Source organism: Dermacentor albipictus, chromosome 4 (genome assembly GCF_038994185.2).
Source record: "Dermacentor albipictus isolate Rhodes 1998 colony chromosome 4, USDA_Dalb.pri_finalv2, whole genome shotgun sequence".
Classification (NCBI taxonomy): Eukaryota; Metazoa; Arthropoda; class Arachnida; order Ixodida; family Ixodidae; genus Dermacentor; species Dermacentor albipictus.
Window position 1 is genome coordinate 28123525 of NC_091824.1, and position 19245 is coordinate 28142769.

Here is a 19245-nt window from a genome sequence, read left to right on the forward strand (position 1 = left end):
AGGTCTGGTCGAGCCTAACAGTGGATTGGTGCTTGTTTCCGGTCAAGACATAAGAACAGCAGGCTTCGAACGTATGGGTTTCTGTCCCCAGTTTGACGCATTTTTTACAGATCTCACGGTTTCAGAACAACTAACATACTTTGGTGCGGTAAGAATATTTTATTGAGAATATCGTCAACGTGTACAAATATAGAACATTTTTATAAAGCTTTCCATCGCCCCAAAGCCGTCGAAGAACAATACGATGATGGAATATAATAAGCCGTGGACAGTACACCAAAATATTACTGAACATACTATATCTTCAGCGTAATACGGATACGTGCATAATGACCTGGGGCGTTCAGGTATCTGGCTGTAGATTTAGCGAAGAAAAGGGTTTTCATATGAACAATAATTAAGTCCACTGGTAATGGCTTTTCAGAAGATGCCAAGAGCGGAAAAAAGCCATCAATTGCAGTAAGATAAGCACCAAACTTTTATGGGCGCATCTTTTGTCTGACCTAGGCAATGATAGATTTTCTTTTTTTTCACAGTACGTGTGGTTTTACTTGCATAACATATTCAATTATACAACAAGGCGACGGCGTCAACACGCGTGGGTCCAGACGGGATGGCGTGCTGCCAGAACCATGGTTCTCTTGCTTCATATAGAGGAGATTGGGCTGGCTTAGTAGCAAACTGTAATTTTTGCAATTGCTGGACATTCCCCACATTTTCTACTGCTGCATCCTTTGTTGAGAATCGCGTGGTGACCCTCGTCCGTTTCCAATGGTTGTCACAACTCGATAGGCAGCGTGCCAGTGATGTTACGGGCAGTGTTTCGCGAAGCAGAATGCAAGAAAATGGCACACGCCATGGTTTCCTGTACAACAGCAACTCGAACTTGAAAAATAATAAGCTTTGATGATGTGATTTCGAAGGCCTTTGAGGCGCAGTACATAGGTAAAAGCGAATTGCAGACATTAAACCAGCGAAATCTGGCTGCCCTGCCAGGCTTCAAGTGTGCCGACGCAGAAGCCAAGAAAGAATGGTGCGAATAATGTGTCGGAGAAGCAAACTCTAAAATTGGAAATACACAAATAGGTAGCAATAACAACCTATTATATGGTGTAAAACATGGTAATCTTACAGAGAGAAGAAGTGATTGGCTCTTAGCATGCACCTACCATAGAATACCGCATGGCACCCGCGGTTGAAATGGTTATTCTCATCCGCAGCAAATGTCAGTGGGTCTAAGTGGCAGTTCTATGGAAAGGCTTCTTGCAAACACGCCCGCACGGATGGACGCACACACACACACACGCACACACGCACACACGCACACACGCACACACACACACACACACACACACACGCTTGCACATGCGTGCACGGACGCATGTAGGAACAGCTGCCCACGTTGCTCAACAGGTAGATCATCGCACGCGTCATGGTGAGGTGGTGGGTGCGGCTAAAACCCTTCAACACAATTTACCACGGCACCAGCCCCAGACTAGCCATCATTACACCGAATGGTATGAAGGTACACAATATATCGGAAGGTAATCTATGTTGCAATATTGGCCTGTTGTACGGTATATATGTGGGAACCGTGTGCAATAAACACTATGGTGCGTGAATAAAACGGTGAATAAGCGATAAATGGGGCGTAAATAAAATCCTGCGTGCACCTCGCAGACGATAGCTTTCAAGTCGAAGTACGGCGCCTGATACAATAATATACCACCACGCCACACACTCTATACCGACGGATGCCACCAGATAGCTTCCCTTGAGCGACCTCCCATACCCCAGTCAGTTAAGACCCACTGGCCTCACGCTACAGCGTGTACAGCTTCGGATGCCAGAAAGAAGGCTGCAATAAACACAGCCTCCGAATAACAGGTAGTTTAGCCCCATTGAACTCTTCTTCCCCCCCCCCTTCCCCACAGCGCCTGCAACTTCGTACAGTATAAAGAATGCTTCGCTAAAGATAGCCTCCCAAAAGTCGAGAGTTTAGTCCGACTGGCCCTACACTACACCGTCTGCAGTTTCGGATACTTCAAAGACAGCCTCAGTAAACGCGGCCTCCCAAACGCTACGAGTTTGGTCTCCCTATCCTCAGACAGCAGCATCTGCGATTTTATGTATCACAAAGGAATCTTCACTAAACACGGCATCACAACCATAGCGAGTTTTGTTTGTCCCACTGCAAGTGTAGATTCGGTGTTCAGTATCTCTGACTTTGTGTTCGTTGTTGGAGGATGGCGCGTCGTCGGCTGCACGGCAGACGACGCGCAGCCACTAACAAATGTTAGAGAATGTTTGACGCAGGCTAAGAATGCGACTTACAAAAACATTCGGTTTCAAGGCTCTGTGTAAATCGATGTTACGCGACAAATTTTAGCATATAGCTGACCATCCAGCAGTGCTTGGTGTTGCGCAAAGCACTACGAGGTGTCATTCACGTCACATCAATAATGTAATTCATGGCATCCAAGTCATGAATGGGTATAATTTTGTCATGTCATGCGTGGTATGTTATCAACACGACTACAAGTGATCCATGCCACCTCATGCCGTGTCATTCATTTCCTGCATGGCACTAATGCATGGCATTGTTGTCATGTCATTCATGTCGTGTCATTGTCACGACATTCTAGTCAACTATGTTTGGTGATACCTGTCATGCTTACCCTGGTATATGCCCAGGTTAAAAAAATTCACCAACGAATATGATACTCCCAAATTCGAAATTTGAAAGCCGCTGTTTAGGTGTTTTGAATTCGCGTTATATTCAATTCAGCTTTATTCAACATATGCCAGATGTTTGGAGCACGGACAAAAAGCCTGAAAAGACTTGACTGGGTCATTGCACCATAGCATGTCATAGAGTGACATCAATTCCATACAAAAAGTAGAGGAGACATTGAATTTGCAGGAAATTGAAAAAAATACAGAATATAGAAAAAACAATGCAAACAACAGGCAAATATGTGCCTAAAGAAAATCCATGAATATCCAGAAACATCGTGGAAAATTCACTGGATTCAAAGGAGAGAAAAGACGTAAAGAAAATACAAGTAGTGTTTCAACAAAAAATAGAACAATGGATAGTTATACATATATGTTGTGTAGCTGATTCAAAGAGCGCAATTCTATATCCGTGCCATTTTTGGCCAAATCATTTAACAAGGTCGGTAATGTGTACTTTAACATTGGCTTACCATAGGTCGTGCGGTATCTATAAACTTTCCATCTTTCGGGATAGCGTGTGTTGTATGAAGGGGAATTTTTTTGCAACCACGCAAGTTATTTCAGAAGGAAAGTTTTCGTGTTTGTTTTCAGTTTATGTTGTCGGACTAGTCTTAAATTGTACATAGACTCTAGGTTTACAAGCTTAAGCTTGTTAAACATGTTCTGTGTGTGACTTAGGTAGGGAGCTTTTAAAAACAAGGCGTATTGCACGCTTCTGAAGTGAAAGAAGTTCTTTCATATTTTCTTTAGTTCTTCCCAAAACTAGTTTAGCGTAGAAGAAAATAGAGCATTCTACAAAATATTGGTAATAGAAAGAGGGAACGTAAAGCAATGTTGACGCATGAGACCAATTACTTTGGACAGTTTTTTCGTTCGATAATTGATGTGAGCATCCCAGGACAAATTATTGGAGAAAATCACGCCGAGCGTTTTAAAACTTTCTACAACTTCTATTCCGAAATCGTTTAGCAGTAGCCGTGGGATCACGAAGAATTTTTTTCGTGGATGAAACAACACTGTTTTGGCTTTAATAATGTTAGGTTTAAGTAGGTAATGTTAGGTAATGTTAGGTGTTAATGTTAAAAGCAGCGGTGGCGTAGAGGTGCAAGAGGTCCGTGGTTCGAATCCCGGTTCCGGCAATTTTTCACCGGATTAAAAAAAAATCCGCGTGTTGGTAAAATTGCATAAACAGGTCTGGAGTGTGGCCTGATCCCGGTGACCAGAACCGGTAACGCACTCCCTCATCAGAGCAGGATTGGCCACCTTGGTGTAGTACTTGGCCACAACCTCCTATATGAACAACACAATCAAACCCCGGCCCTCAGTCCCCAGCAGCTGTGAAGCAACTGACCACGGCGGCGGTCAGACCTGCGACGCAGCAACGGGTGCTAAGAATCACTGGCTCCGGACAGGCCGCCATTGTAATATGAACCTGGCAACGTTCAACACTAGAAGGTTATCTAGTGAGGCGAGTCTAGCAGTGCTATTGGAGGAATTAGAGGGCAGTACATGGGATCTAATAGGGCTCAGTGAAGTTAGGAGGCCAGAAGAAGCATATACAGTGCTAAAAGCGGGCACGTCCTGTGTTACCGGGGCTTAGCGGAAAGAAGAGAACTAGGCGTCGGATTCCTGATTAATAAGAATATAGCTGGTAAGATACAGGAATTCTATAGCATTAACGAAAGGTGGCAGGTATTGTTGTGAAACTTCATAAGAGGTACAAAATCAAGATTGTACAGGTCTACGCCACAACATCCAATCATGATGACCAGGAAGTCGAAAGCTTCTATGAAGACGTGGAATCGGCGATAGGTAGAGTGAAAACTAAATACACTATACTAATGGGCGACTTTAATGCCAAGGTAGGCAAGAAGCAGGCTGGAGACAAGGCAGTGGGGGAATATGGCATAGGTACTAGGAATATCAGGGGAGAGTTGCTAGTAGAGTTTGCAGAACAAAATAATATGAGGATAATGAATACCTTCTTCCGCAAGCGGGATAGCCGAAAGTGGACGTGGAAGAGCCCGAACGGCGAGACTAGAAATGAAATAGACTTCATACTCTGCGCTAACCCTGGCTGCATACAAGATGTGGACGTGCTCGGCAAGGTGCAATGCAGTGAGCACAGGATGGTAAGAACTCGAATTAGCCTAGACCTGAGAAGGGAACGGAAGAAACTGGCACATAAAAAGCCGATCAATGAGTTAGCGGTAAGAGGGAAAAAAGAGGAATTCCAGATCAAGCTACAGAACAAGTATTCGGCTTTAACCCAGGAAGAGGACCTTAGTGTTGAAGCAATGAACGACAATCTTGTGGGCATCGTTAAGGAGTGTGCAATGGAAGTCGGTGGTAACTCCGTTAGGCTGAATACCAGTAAACTATCGCAGGTGACGAAAGATCTGATCAAGAAACGCCAATGTATGAAAACATCTAAACCTACAGCTAGAATAGAACAGGCAGAACTTTCGAAGTTAATCAACAAGTGTAAGACAGCTCACATAAGGAAGTATAATATGGATAGAAATCAACATGCTCTCAGGAACGGAGGAAGCCTAAAAACAGTGAAGAAGAAACTAGGAATTCGCAAGAATCAGATGTCTGCGTTAAGAGACAATGCCGGCAAGATCATTACTAATATCGATGAGATAGTTCAAGTGGCTGAGGAGTTCTACAGAGATTTATACAGTACCAGTGGCACCCACGACAATAATGGAAGAGAAAATAGTCTAGAGGAATTCGAAATCCCACAGGTAAATTAACGCCGGTAGAAGTAAAGAAAGCCTTGGGAGATATGCAAAGGGGGAAGGCAGCTGGGGAGGATCAGGTAACAGCAGATTTGTTGAACGATGGTGGGCAGATTGTTCTAGAGAAACTGGCCACCCTGTATACGCAATGCCTCATGACGTTGAGCCTACCGGAATCTTGGAAAAACGCTAACATAATCTGAATCCATGAGAAAGGGGATGCCAAAGACTTGATAAATTATAGACCGATCAGCTTACTGTCCGTTGCCTACAAACTATTTACTAAGGTAATCGCAAATGGAATCTGGAACACCCTTGACTTCTGTCAAGCAAAGGACCAGGCAGGATTCCGTAAAGGCTACTCAATTATAGATCACATTCACACTATCAATCAGGTGATAGAGAAATGTGCGGAATATAACCAACCCTTATATATAGCTTTCAGTGATTACGAGAAAGCATTTGATTCTGTCGAAACCTCAGCAGTCATGGAGGCATTACGGAATCAGGGTGTAGACGAGCCGTATGTAAAAATACTGAAAGATATCTATAGCGGCTCCACAGCCACCGTAGTCGTCCATAAAGAAAGCAACAAAATCCCGATAAAGAAATGCGTCAGGCAGGGAGATACGATCTCTCCAATGCTATTCACAGCGTGTTTACAGGAGGTAATCAGAGACCTGGAGTGGGAAGAAATTGGCATAAAAGTTAATGGAGAATACCTTAGTAACTTGTGATTCGCTGATGATATTGCCTTGCTTAGTGACTCAAGGGACCAACTGCAATGCATGCTCACTGACCTGGAAAGGCAAAGCAGAAGAGTGGGTCTAAAAATTAATCTGCAGAAAACTAAAGTAATGTTTGACAGTCTCGGCAGAGAACAGCAATTTACAATAGGCAGCAAGGCACTGGAAGTCGTAAGGGAATACATCTACTTAGGTCAGGTAGTGACTGCGTATCCGGATCATGAGACGGAAATAATCAGAAGAATAAGAATGGGCTGGGGTGCGTTTGGCAGGCATTCTCAGATCATGAACAGCAGGTTGCCATTATCCCTCAAGAGAAAAGTGTATAATAGCTGTATCTTACCAGTACTCCCCTACGGGGCAGAAACCTGGAGGCTTACGAAAAGGGTCCTACTGAAATTGAGGACGACGCAACGAGCTATGGAAAGAATGATAGGGTAACGTTAAGGGATAAGAAAAGAGCAAGTTGGTTGAGGGAACAAACGCGAGTTAATGGCATCTTAGTTGAAATCGAGAAAAGGAAATGGGCATGGGCAGGACATGTAATGAGGAAGGAAGATAACTGATGGTCATTAAGGGTTACGGACTGGATTCCAAGGGAAGGGAAGCGTAGCAGGGGGCGGCAGAAAGTTAGGTGGGCGGATGAGATTAAGAAGCTTGCAGGGACGCCATGGCCACAATTAGTACATGACCGGGGTTGTTGGAGAAATATGGGAGAGGCCTTTGCCCTGCAGTGGGCGTAACCAGGCTGCTGCTGCTGCTGATGATGATGATGAATGTTAGGTTTCATTCATTATTTGTAGCCCACAAGTGAATGCGATGAAGTGTTTCATTTGCTCGAAAAGATAGGCGTGCGACATCCGAGTCGGTAAAAAATAGGCTAGTATCGCCAGCGTATAATATATACTTGGTGGTAAGATCAGTGTTAACCATATCCGTAATCTAAAGAACAAAAAGAAAAGGACCCAAGATGCTCGCCTGTTCAACACCTAAATTAACTGGTTTGACTAAAGAAGAGTGGTCATCAATCATGACGAACTGCGACCTATTCTGTAGGTGCGATGAAATGAGTTACAGAAGTTTCCTTCGAATGCCATAGTGCTCTAATTTTTTCACAAGTATGCTGTGATTAACATGATCGAATGCTTCGGCAAATCCGCAACGATACCAAGGACCAAGCTGTGACTTTCAGACATTTCAAGTATTATTTCTTTTTACATGAGCAATGCCAGCTCTGGTAGATTTATCTTACCTGAAGCCATACTGCGAGTCAATATGTTGTAGCGATCAGTAAATGAAATTAAACGCGTTAGAATTATTTTTTCAAGACCTTTTGAAAAGACAGGTAGAATACAGATTGGAAGGTTGTCTGTAAGATCATTCCTATCGCCTTTTTTGGAGATCGCTGTAACTTTTGCGCATTGCATTTTACGAGGAAATACCGCACATGAAATACAATTGTTGATTATATGCGTTAAGTAGTGTGTGATCAGGTCAATAATGAATTTTACCGGTTTTATCTGCAGATCCATCATATCTCTGGCAGTGCTGCTTTTTAAACTCGTGCACGTTGTAATAACTTCCGATTAAGATACTGGTCGCAGAAACATTGTATGCTCGCAGCACGGCTGCATGTAAGACAGGCTGTCACCTCCAGATGATGAGCAGATTGGAGATTAGATGGCGATTGGAGATTAGATAGAAAAGATGGGAGATTAGAAAGAAAAGCATCATTAAATGCGTTTGCTAGTCCTGCTCCAGAAATTTCCACGTTGTCCTTCAGTATTTTTATAATGGGTTCTGTACTTCTGCCAAATATCGCATTTTGTTTGCGCCACATCTCCCCAGAACATTGGCTCGGAGAAATTAAGCGGTTATAATTGTACCTGTGTTTAGCAGCACGAAGTTCTTCAGTAATATGGTATCTATGTTTGTTTAAGCACTAAGCGTGTGAGGGCATCTAGTTTTAACGAATGTTTTGTACAGCGGCTCTCGTTTTCTTATTAGATGCAAAATGTCAGTAGTTATCCATGGCTTACAAGCTTTCTTTGATCGGGTGAATGTTTTTTGTGGGAAGCATGAATTGTAGATAGATGTAAACTTTTCTAAGAACCTGCCCTAGGTGATTTCCGGATTACGTTCACTCACAACATCATGTCAGCTTACCTCTGCGATAGATTCACGAAAAGTGGTTAATGTGAGAGAGTTAATTGATCTGTAAGAAATGTGTGCCAGTGACGTAGAGTGGTCAATGCGTTTATAAGATTCGTTTGCAGAAATGAATATTGGAACATGGTCGCTGAGGCTGTAGTTAACACCAGAGAGCACACGGCGGAAGTCAACATTTGTAATGAAGAGATCAAGAAGAGTTACTGTTGTAGTTGTCAGCCTCGTTGGTGAAGGTATATACATTGTGGCAATTGTGTATATCTAAGATAGACTCAAAGGCAGCGTTATTATGGTTATCTGCAAGTAAATCATTATTAAATCGCCGCCTAAAATAATTTGATATTTATAATAGTTAACAAATTCCAGTAGTGAATCTAAAAAGCTAAAAAGGAGGAAACGTCACCGCGAGGTGGGCGATAGCGGACACAAAATAAAAATTTCCGTGATTTGAGAACAAGCGTTTCATAGTAAGGACTAGAAGAACAATATTCAGATAGTAATTCGCAATGCACTTCATTTGAGACCAAAATGGACACGCCTCCACCACACTCCTGATAGCAGTTTACAATGTAACAATTATATCCGTGCATTTCAAACACATCCTCTTCACAAGTAAACCACGTTTGCGTAAACATCACAATATCAAGGATAATTTTAACATCGCTAAATAATTACTCAACGTCGTCGTAGTAATTGCGACCGGATCTCAAGTTGAAATGGGCACAGTTACAACATTGCTGAAATTCAGTCACTGTTAAGTCACTTAGCTGCATCAGTCTTGCAGTTTCATTAGTGGACGAAGCCGTCACGGACGAGAAAAACAACACTTTTGGTCTAGCATTTGCTCAATGAAAACACACATTGACCAGAATGTTATACTAACGCGCGTGAGCGACCACGCCATGTCTGTCGATTCATGAAAAAGGTTATTTGCATTCTCGTCAAAAACGATAACGAACATCGAATATCTGACTTCACAGTCTACTGACCCTCTCATTTCATTAATTGTACCCGGTATGAACAACGTTACAGCTTGTGAAACTGTCCTCGTGTTTGAATGCATCCACGATAACAGTCGTTGCCAAGTGCTGATCTAATATTGTAACCACGTGGGATCGACGGGTATGCGTAGCAGCACCGCCAAGAAACGCACTTTATCAGTCGTCCAAGGGAACAACAAGAACGTCTTCTTCGTTTTCCCCGCTTCACCTAAAAACCCGCGCTACTTCAGCGCCGTCCCCACTGGCGCATACCCGCTGCATTATGGTTCTACCAAATATAGTTGTGTCATTTGCTCCCCCTTTAGAAAAGATCATCGTCCCGATGATAAAGACTTGGAAAGCAGCGGTAAAGAACTGCGCAGTCTTGTTAGTCCTCATAGTACGGCTTCATACGAAGCACGTGAACGACCTCGGGTAAATGCCGTCGGCGCTTGGAACGTGCGAGCTGTCTAGAACGACTTCGTAGTTGATGTCACTGATGCACCGGAGAACTATGTAGGGGCCGAAGTATTTGCGTAGGAGCTTTTCAGAGAGCCTACGCTGTCGAATAGGTGTCCAGATCCACACTTTGTTGCAGATGTATGTTACGGCTTTGTGCCGAAGATTGTAGCGTCTGGCGTCACAGTCCTGTTGTTCGTGGATTCGCAGACGCGCAAGCTGCCTAGCTGCCTCTGCTCTGTGTGTTATTTCTTTAGCACCCATCTCGCTGTCGTCAAATTCATGAGGGAGCATTGTGTCTAATGTTGTAACCTCACGGCCGTATACGAGACTGAAGGGCGTCTTGCGAGTGGTCTCTTGACGAGCCGTATTATACGCGAAGGTGACATAAGGTAAAACCTCGTCCCAGTTCCTATGCTCTACATCTACGTACATGCTTATCATATCAGCCAATGTCCTATTGAGTCGTTCTGTCAGTCCGTTCCTTTGAGGGTGATACGCTGTTGTCTTCCGGTGGGCGGTACCACTTAGACGTAGAACGATATCTAAAAACTGGGCCATGAACGCAGTACCTCTGTCCGTGACGACTACTGCGGGAGCACCATGCCGTAAAACGATGGATTCCAGAAAAACTCGTGCCGCTTCATCTGCTGTTGCCCGTTGCAGAGCACATGTCTCGGCATATCTAGTGATATAATCCGTGGCAACGGTTATCCACCTATTACCAGTAGTAAACGTTGGGAAGGGGCCCAGAAAGTCCATGCCTACTTGTGCAAATGGTGTGGCCGGTACGTCAACAGGGTGCAGTAAGCCGGCTGGTTTGACGGATGGCGGTTTACGACGTTGGCAATCCAGACATGTCTGAACGTAACGTTTAACGACCGCAGTAAGTCTCGGCCAGTAGTAATTCTGCCGAATCCATGCGAATGTGCGAGTGTAGCCCAAGTGCCCAGCAGTCGGCTCGTTGTGGCAGGCGCGTAAGATCTCACGTCGAAGCGGTGATGGAACAACAAGTAAGTAGTTGCTGCCGCTAGGTGAAAAGTTATTCTTGTAGAGGACGTTGCGACGCAAGCAGTATGATGCCACCCCCTCTTGCAAAGAGCCTCGGCACGCTGTTGGTTCGTCCTTCGAGGTAATCAATAAGCGGCAGCAATTCAATGTCATCCCGTTGCTGGCGTGAAAGATCGGCAGTATCCATGAGTCCCAGAAAAACCGTGTCGTTATCATCTTGTGCTGCCGGCTCAACAGGAGACCGAGAAAGGCAGTAGGCGTCTGCGTGCCGTTTTCCCGACTTGTATGTAACAACAAAGTCGAACTCTTGGAGTCGAAGACTCCAGCGTGCGAGCCGGCCGGAAGGATCTTTCAAATTAATGAGCCAGCAGAGGGAATGGTGATCACTAACGACGGTGAAAGACCGACCATACAAATACGGACGAAATTTCAGAACTGCCCATACCATTGCGAGGCATTCTTTTTCAGTGGTTAGCTTCGGCTCGGGATAGTGTTCTACTGGCGTAAGCAATCACTATTTTGCTGTCGCCCTGCCATTGTACTAGCACCGCCCCTAGACCGACATTACTAGCGTCTGTAGGCAATATCGTCGGGGCTTCCTCATCGAAGTGTGCTAATACGGGAGGCGATTGCATGCATTGCTGGAACTCGTGGAATTCCCGCTGCTGGTCTTCGCCCCAAGTAACAGGCATATCTTCTCGAGTGAGCTGTGTTAATGGCCATGCGATACGCGAGAAATTCGCAATAAATCGCCGGTAATACGCACAGAGTCCCAGAAAACGTCGCACGGCTTTTTTGTCTGATGGAATCGGGAAATTGGCGACGGCGGCAATTCTATCCGGATCAGGTCGGACTCTTTGGCTACTGACGACGTGACCGAGGAACTGGAGCTCATGAAAACCAAAATGGCACTTCTCAGGCTTCAAAGTGAGACCGCCAGAGCGTATAGCTTCAAAAACAGTTTTCAGCCTTCGTAAGTGTTTGTCGAACGTTGCGGAAAAGACAATCACGTCATCCAAGTACACCAGGCACGTTTGTCATTTCAGTCCGGAGAGCACAGTGTCCATTAGACGCTGAAATGTTGCTGGCGCCGAACACAAACCGAAAGGAAGTACCTGAAATTCATAAAGTCCGTCAGGCGTCACAAAGGCTGTTTTCTCACGGTCTTTCTCATCCACTTCGATCGGCCCATAACCGCTTTTCAAGTCCATTGAGGAAAAGTAGCACGCGTTTCGCAACCTATCCAAGGAATCATGAATACGTGGCAGTGGATAAACGTCCTTTTTGTAACCTGATTGAGCTTCCGATAGTCGACGCAGAAGCGCAGGCTGCCGTCCTTCTTCTTCACTAAAACTACAGGTGATGCCCAAGGACTATTAGATGGTCGAATAACGCCATCTTGCAGCATCGCCTTCACTTGTTTTTGTATTGCTTCGCGTTCCTTTGGGGCCACACGGTAAGGGTTTTGTCGGATGGGTCTGGCGTCGACATCAGTAATGATGCGGTGTTTGGTAAGTGGCGTTTGACCAACTCTTGACGCAGAGGAGAAACAGCCCTGGTACTGATTGATGTGCTCAAGAAGACGGTTCCGCTCAACGGCCGTTAACGTCGGATTAACGTCTACAATAGGCGCAGCTGTGTGAATTGTAGAGGCCGACTCCTGCGCTAAGTGGCAGTCTTGTATTTCTGGCACTTCGTCGAAATAGGCGACAGCAGTGCTTCTAACGATGTGTCGGCGCTCCTTACTAAAATTCGTCAGCAAGAGTTCACCGCTTCCGTCGATTACATTGATAAGTGCTCTGGCAATGGAGACACCGCAATTCAGTGCTAGCGCACTGATGTGTTCAGCTACTCCAGTCCCATTTTGCAGGCTGTCACAGCGCACCTGTACGAGGGAGCAACTCCGCGGCAAAAGTATGACGTCGTCCGCGGCGATACGTAAGCGAGGTTGTTGTGGCTCCTCACGGGTGACATTATCCGAACTCGTGGCAAATGTGACGCTTCTGTCACGGATGTTAATCACGGCGCCGTACTCCCGTAGGAAATCAATGCCCAATACAAATTCTTTACAACACACAGTAAGGATGACGAGGGTGACGACGAAGGTTGAACCGGCGATTAAAAGTCGGGCCGTGCATTTCCCGACAGGTGTCATCAACTGGCCTCCGGCGGTTCTTATGTTGGGCCCGTGCCATGGTGTCTTCACCTTCCTTAGTTTGTCAGTGACCTGTAAGCTTAGGATTGAAAAATGGGAGCCAGTGTCAACCAGAGCGGCTATTTGGTGACCATCAATGCAAACGATGAGCTCGTTGCTGACGATGTCAGTTACGTCTTTCGTACTTCTATCCGTCGTATTCGTCGTTGTGCTGGGCGTCTTTTTCGTTAATGTAGTCTTCACGTCGTCGTTCGTCGATAACGGGGGATGTGGAGCAGTTCGAGTATTGGCAACCTCACCCCCGGAGGTCGCTGCGGCTAGTTTCCCCGTCGAGGGCTAGGCGATCTGCCCCTAGTGACGTCGCAAGACTGCGACGAGTCGGCGAATTGTAGCGCGCCGGAGATGGTGAAGGAGAACGTGGTCGGGGCGTCGTCGTATTTTATGGCTGGCTGTTCACAGTAGCGTCGTTGTAAGCGCGTCGACCGTCATACGGAGAATAACCGTAGTTGGCTGGAAAGCTTGGGTGTTGAGCGGCGCGATAGTTGTTCCATTTGCTGCAAACTCTATAGACGTGTCCAGCTTCACCACAATGGTAGCACACTGGTCGACGGTCGACGGTGTGCCACAAATCGGTTTTCCGACGCTGATAGTTCGGCGGTAACTCTCCGCGGAGCCAAGGAGTGGCGTGCGCATGTCGAAAATACGGCGTTGTTTGTGCTGGCATTATCGGCGGGGTCGATAGAGTCGACGAGGGTGCCGATGTCGGCTCTGTTTGTGGCGTAGGTGGTGTTGTAGTTATTGGTGTCAACGGCGTTAAAGTCGCGTTGAATGGACGGCGAACAGCCTCCGCGTAAGTAAGGCGCCGCGGAACGTTCCCACAGTGTGGCGCTGAAAAAGCTTGCCTGACTTCCTCCCGGACTACATCAGCAACAAAAGATAACGCTGGCGTCGGTTCCGTAGGCGCAACCACAAAGCCGAGCTGCCGAAGCTCTTCTCGCAACACCTCTCGGACAACTTCACGCAGAGACCTGTCATTACTCGCAGCCAGTACGGAAGTGTTCACCGCCAAGTTGCTCATGTCATGCTGGCGGTATCGTTGATGCAGGGCCCGTTCAATGGCTGTAGCCTCTTTTGTGAACTGTGCCACTGTTGTCGGTGAATTTCTCACAAGGCCGGCAAACAGTTGCTCCTTCAATCCTCGCAAGAGATATCGCAGCTTTCTTTCCTCTGGCATGTCTGGGTCTGCCCTACGGAGAAGACGGGCCATGTCTTCCGAGAACATAGTAACACTCTCATTGGGCTCTTGAACGCGGATTTCAAGGATATGCTGCGCGTTTTCCCTCCTGTCGATGCTTGAAAAGGTATCCAGCAGCTGTGCGCGGAAGTCGTCCCACGTGGCAAAGCTCCTCTCCCGGTTTAGGTACCACGTACGAGCATTGCCCTTCAAATAGAAATAGACACTCGAGAGTTTGTCCGCCGAGCTGGTCTTATGGTTATACTGGGCGACGCGCTCGAACTGGTCTAGCCAATCTTGGACGTCTTCAAAGGCATCACCAAGAAAGCTCTCCGGGACCATAGGATTCTGTAGTGTTACTTGCGATGGAGCTGCGGTGGCCATGTTATTTGTAGGAGGCAAACGATTTCTCGAAGTTTCTTGCAGGGAACTGGACTCAGGCACTAAGCCTAGCAGGTGACGACTGAACCGGTGGACCGGTGTTTCGATGCGCGGTGGTGATTCCGGGCTCGATCGTCGGCTCCGCGAAGGGGTGCCAAGAATGAAGAATACCCCGCACCTCCACCAGTGTAACGACGTGGGATCGACGAGTATGCGAAGCAGCACCGCCAAGAAACGCACTTTATCAGTCGTCCAAGAGAACAACAACAATGTCTTCTTCGTTTTCCCCACTTCACCTAAAATCCCGCGCTACTTCAGCGTCGTCCCCACTGGCGCATACCCGCTGCATTATGGTTCTGCCAAATATAGTTGTGTCAATATCTATTAGATAATGTTTCAACAAAAGTAGACGTAAAAATACTGCGAGACTTACGTCTCAGTCTGCGCATTCGTGTATGATTTAGTACTGTATCTGTTATAACCCAGTTGAAAAACACAGCAGGAAATTTTAAAAGTCTGTCGTATTTTGGGACGTTGTTTCTGTAGTTCTGTTGCCTGTAGTTCTGTTGCCTGTAGTTCTGTTGCCTGTAGTTCTGTTGCCTGTAGTTCTGTTGCCTGTAGTTCTGTTGCCTGTAGTTCTGTTGCCTGTAGTTCTGTTGCCTGTAGTTCTGTTGCCTGTAGTTCTGTTGCCTGTAGTTCTGTTGCCTGTAGTTCTGTTGCCTGTAGTTCTGTTGCCTGTAGTTCTGTTGCCTGTAGTTCTGTTGCCTGTAGTTCTGTTGCCTGTAGTTCCGTTGCCTTTAGTTCTGTTGCCTTTAGTTCTGTTGCCTTTAGTTCTGTTGCCTTTAGTTCTGTTGCCTGTAGTTCTGTTGCCTGTAGTTCTGTTGCCTGTAGTTCTGTTGCCTGTAGTTCTGTTGCCTGTAGTTCTGTTGCCTGTAGTTCTGTTGCCTGTAGTTCTGTTGCCTGTAGTTCTGTTGTCTGTAGTTCTGTTGTCTGTAGTTTTGTTGTCTGTAGTTTTGTTGTCTGTAGTTCTGTTGTCTGTAGTGTGACGTCCTGTAGTAGGAAGTTGTGTAGTTCTTGATCAATATTTAATAAAAAATTGACAGAGACGTCCGTAAGGTTATGTAAATTTGTTAGTATAAAAAAGAAAAACATAAAAGTAAAAAAAAATTTAAAAAAAACGCCTTCGCCTAGGATTCGAACATGCGACCTCACGATTCCGAGCCCGGCATCTTACCACCGCACCACCCCTGACATGCTTTTCGAGTGTACGTTTCGGCCATGTGAACAGTACGACGTGCCGATGTGCTGATGTTTACATTTGCATTTTGAGAGCCAAGATCCGCTATCACTCCACCGCGTCAAGTGCCGCATCTCTAGAAGAGCAAGAGTGTTCGTACCATCGACAGGTACATCTTGCAGTGCTAGAACATCGATTTTGATGTACGATATCCTTCTTAAATAAGAAATTCAGAAATAGACAACATTGACTTTTAGGGTTATTACTGCTAGTTTCGATAGTTGTCTCTCGTTCTTCACACTTTTGAGCGCGCATATAATTCGTGTGTTCAATGCAAAATAGCTACATGAACATTCGTGGATGAGAGTTCTTTCTGACAGCGTACTGGCTTCTCACGGCAGCACTGTACCAGATTAATGAGACCCGAGCGAGACAGCTTTTCACGCAACTTTGTGGAACAACCCAAATCTTCTTTTCCGCTTCGCATAAGCTTGTGAAATATTCCTGGGAAATTAACTAATGTGTCAGTGTAACAGCACATGTAAGTCCACAGGCCTGTGTGCCAAATCTTACCAAAAAAAACGGATACGCAGCCATTCCCGCAGATGGTATGATTTTGATCAGCGGCCGATTTTGAGGAGGCCGGTAGGGCGTTGCTGGTGCCGCGTCGTCACGGCACAATTATAACTATTCGCCACGTCGACTTTATTACCGGTGTCAGTGCCATCAGCATTGCCGGCTTCAGAGAAGCGCGATTGAATACCGCGCAAGAGAAATGTACAGTGTACACCACCGATGCGAAAACATACAATTTTAAAGGACCGCGATGGAAAGCGCTTTTGTTGCGACTTCGGAACTCTTGGCCGTCGCGACCGAATGTTTCTGCTGCGACGTCAGAATTGGTGTCGTAACGTCGGAGTCGCTGTCAGGATATAAAGCTGTTGTTCCGACTTCAGAACTCTTGTTGTCGCGACAGAATGCTTCTGTTGCGAAATCAGTATTTCTGTCGTAATGTCAGAAATGTCTCCCAATTAAGAAATGTCAACAACTTCTGTCGTACAACAGAATTTCTGTAGTTGCGACAGGAATTCCTTTTGTCTTTTTCAACCGGGCACTACAAAAGCTTGTCGCATCACACAATTTCAGTGCACTTCTGTTGTCATCATTGGGTAGATGTTGCGGCGATAGGTTTCCGTTGTGGAACAGTTCTCTGTAGTACAACAGAAGTTTGTCCATTACTTCCGGAACACTTCTGTTATGACAACTGGGGGCCTGTTGCAATGATAGGCTTCTGTCGTACAACATTTTTCTGTAGTACAACAGAAGTTGGTCGCATTACTTCAGGAATACTTCTGTTGTGACAATTGGGGGCCTGTTGCCACAATAGGTTTCTGTAGTATTTCAACAGCTCTCTGTAGTACTACAGAAGTTTTTCGGGTTACCTCAGGAACATTTCTGTTGGGACAACAGGGTGCCTGTAGTGATGACAATTTTTTCTGTAGTACTACAAAAATCTGTTGTAGAGCTTCAGCTTTCTGTTGTAACAACAGACATACGACAGACTGTACTTCTGTAGTAGCAACAACAAATGTCTGTTGTGCATCAGAAAAGTCTGTCGCTGCATCAGGAATCTGTAGTTACTACAGAAAAATCCTGTTGTACAACAGAAATTTCTGTAGTACTACAAAAATCTGTTGTAGAGCTTCAGCTTTCTGTTGTAACAACAGACATACGACAGACTGTACTTCTGTAGTAGCAACAACAAATGTCTGTTGTACATCAGAAAAGTCTGTCGCTCCATCAGGAATCTGTAGTTACTACAGAAAAATCCTGTTGTACAACAGAAATTTCTGTAGTACTGAACACAACCTCTGTTGTCATTTTCAACTGGGAACTTTGCTTTGTTACTAACGGGGTGCCGTAATCCGTTGTCTCCGTATTGCTCTATTCCGAAGTGTACTCGATAAGCATGAAGAGTTGTTCATTGGATCTTTTCCAGATCGTCCTCCAACTTTATTGCAAGTGTCTCTGATCTGTCCAAATTTTTCAAAGATCTTCCCATTACGGCACCATACGCATTTCCACCCATTTTCGCGCTTTTTAGACGAAGCCATTCCGAGGAGACGTTTTAGTGTTGGACATCAGTGTTCATTCACGTGGACAGGCGAGGCTGATTCATTGCCAAAGTCGCTGTTCTTAAGACGCAGTTTTCGTGCCTTCTCAAGCAGGGCATCCCGCTTCTGTGTCGCGTGAACTGTACAATAATGCAGCCTGGCTTATTTCTAGCATGAACACGGTGACAATTCTCAATGTCATCTGGTGCAACGCTCACCCCTGAAAGTTGTCAAAGCTTGCAAACAACAGCAGTTACGTCCTCGTCGGGGCGAAGAATATTGAGGCGAAGAATTATGATCTGAACAGCACGGTGCTCTCGGTAGTGGCGTTGAGCCTCTGGTCGTGCAGCTTGTTTAGCAGCAGCAGCAGACAAAGCACTTAGACCGGTTGCGTTGTCAGAAATAAAAAAAGGTGGGTGCACGTGGCTCGCTCAAAGCGCATTGTTTAGCGGTAGCGCATGAGCAGTGCGTCGCTTCCGCGGAGCATGTATCAGGCGGCACTCCCTTTTCGTCCTCGCCCTTTCGCCATATTCTTCTCCTCCGCTTTGCTCTTCATGGTTCCGCTGCATCCTCCTCCACCTCTTTCCTCCTGACGGTCTCTTCGCTATCACCTTTCTTTCACCCCTGCTGGGCTCCACGTTCGCTCGGTTACGAGGAACTCCGAGGCATGCCAACCCTCAACGCAGGAACGGGCGCCTTGTGAGCTGCGCTATAGAGACGACAACGACGGCATCGCGACGGGGATCACATACCTAAAGCCCAAATGTCATGGCACACCATTTTATTCGGTCATATGTCAAGCATGTTATGCATATGCTCATATTTTCATTCTTCGATTACACATACAAGTCGCTCCTATACAAGATTATAACAGATAGGCATGTAGAAGAACACTGCTTCTAATGTAAAATATCACCCTTACGTTTTTAACGCGATAGCGTTAAGGAGCTCGTGTCGCAGAAAAGCCGGTGTCGTCGGCGTCGGGTGTCGGCGTCGGCGGCGTTGACCGTGAGCGATAAATCACGGCAGGCGCTTCATAAATAAAAAGCAACTTCCAAGATTGGCCCGGTGGGAATCGAACCCAGGTCTCCGGAGTGTGAGACGGAGACGCTACCACTCAGCCACGAGTTCGATGCTTCCAAGCGGTGCAAACGCGCCTCTAGTGAATGCGGTGTTGCCTTCGAAACGAGCCGTGGAAAGTTATACTGCGGTGTATATCGGTAATTATGAACATGTAACGTACAGAAGTCACAATTACACGAGTTGCGAAGTGCGT

The 19245-nt window shown here is 46.0% G+C and overlaps 1 protein-coding gene across 3 annotated transcripts in view; it reads left to right on the forward strand.

The window, feature by feature from the left end:
* Positions 1–19245, forward strand: part of LOC135900215 (phospholipid-transporting ATPase ABCA3-like) — a 661060-nt gene that overhangs the window by 296157 nt on the left and 345658 nt on the right. For all 3 annotated transcript variants that reach the window (XM_070536864.1, XM_070536866.1, XM_070536865.1), the window contains exon 11: positions 3–148. In XM_070536864.1, coding sequence (XP_070392965.1) covers positions 3–148 — 146 coding nt within the window. The remainder of the gene's footprint in view (positions 1–2; positions 149–19245) is intronic.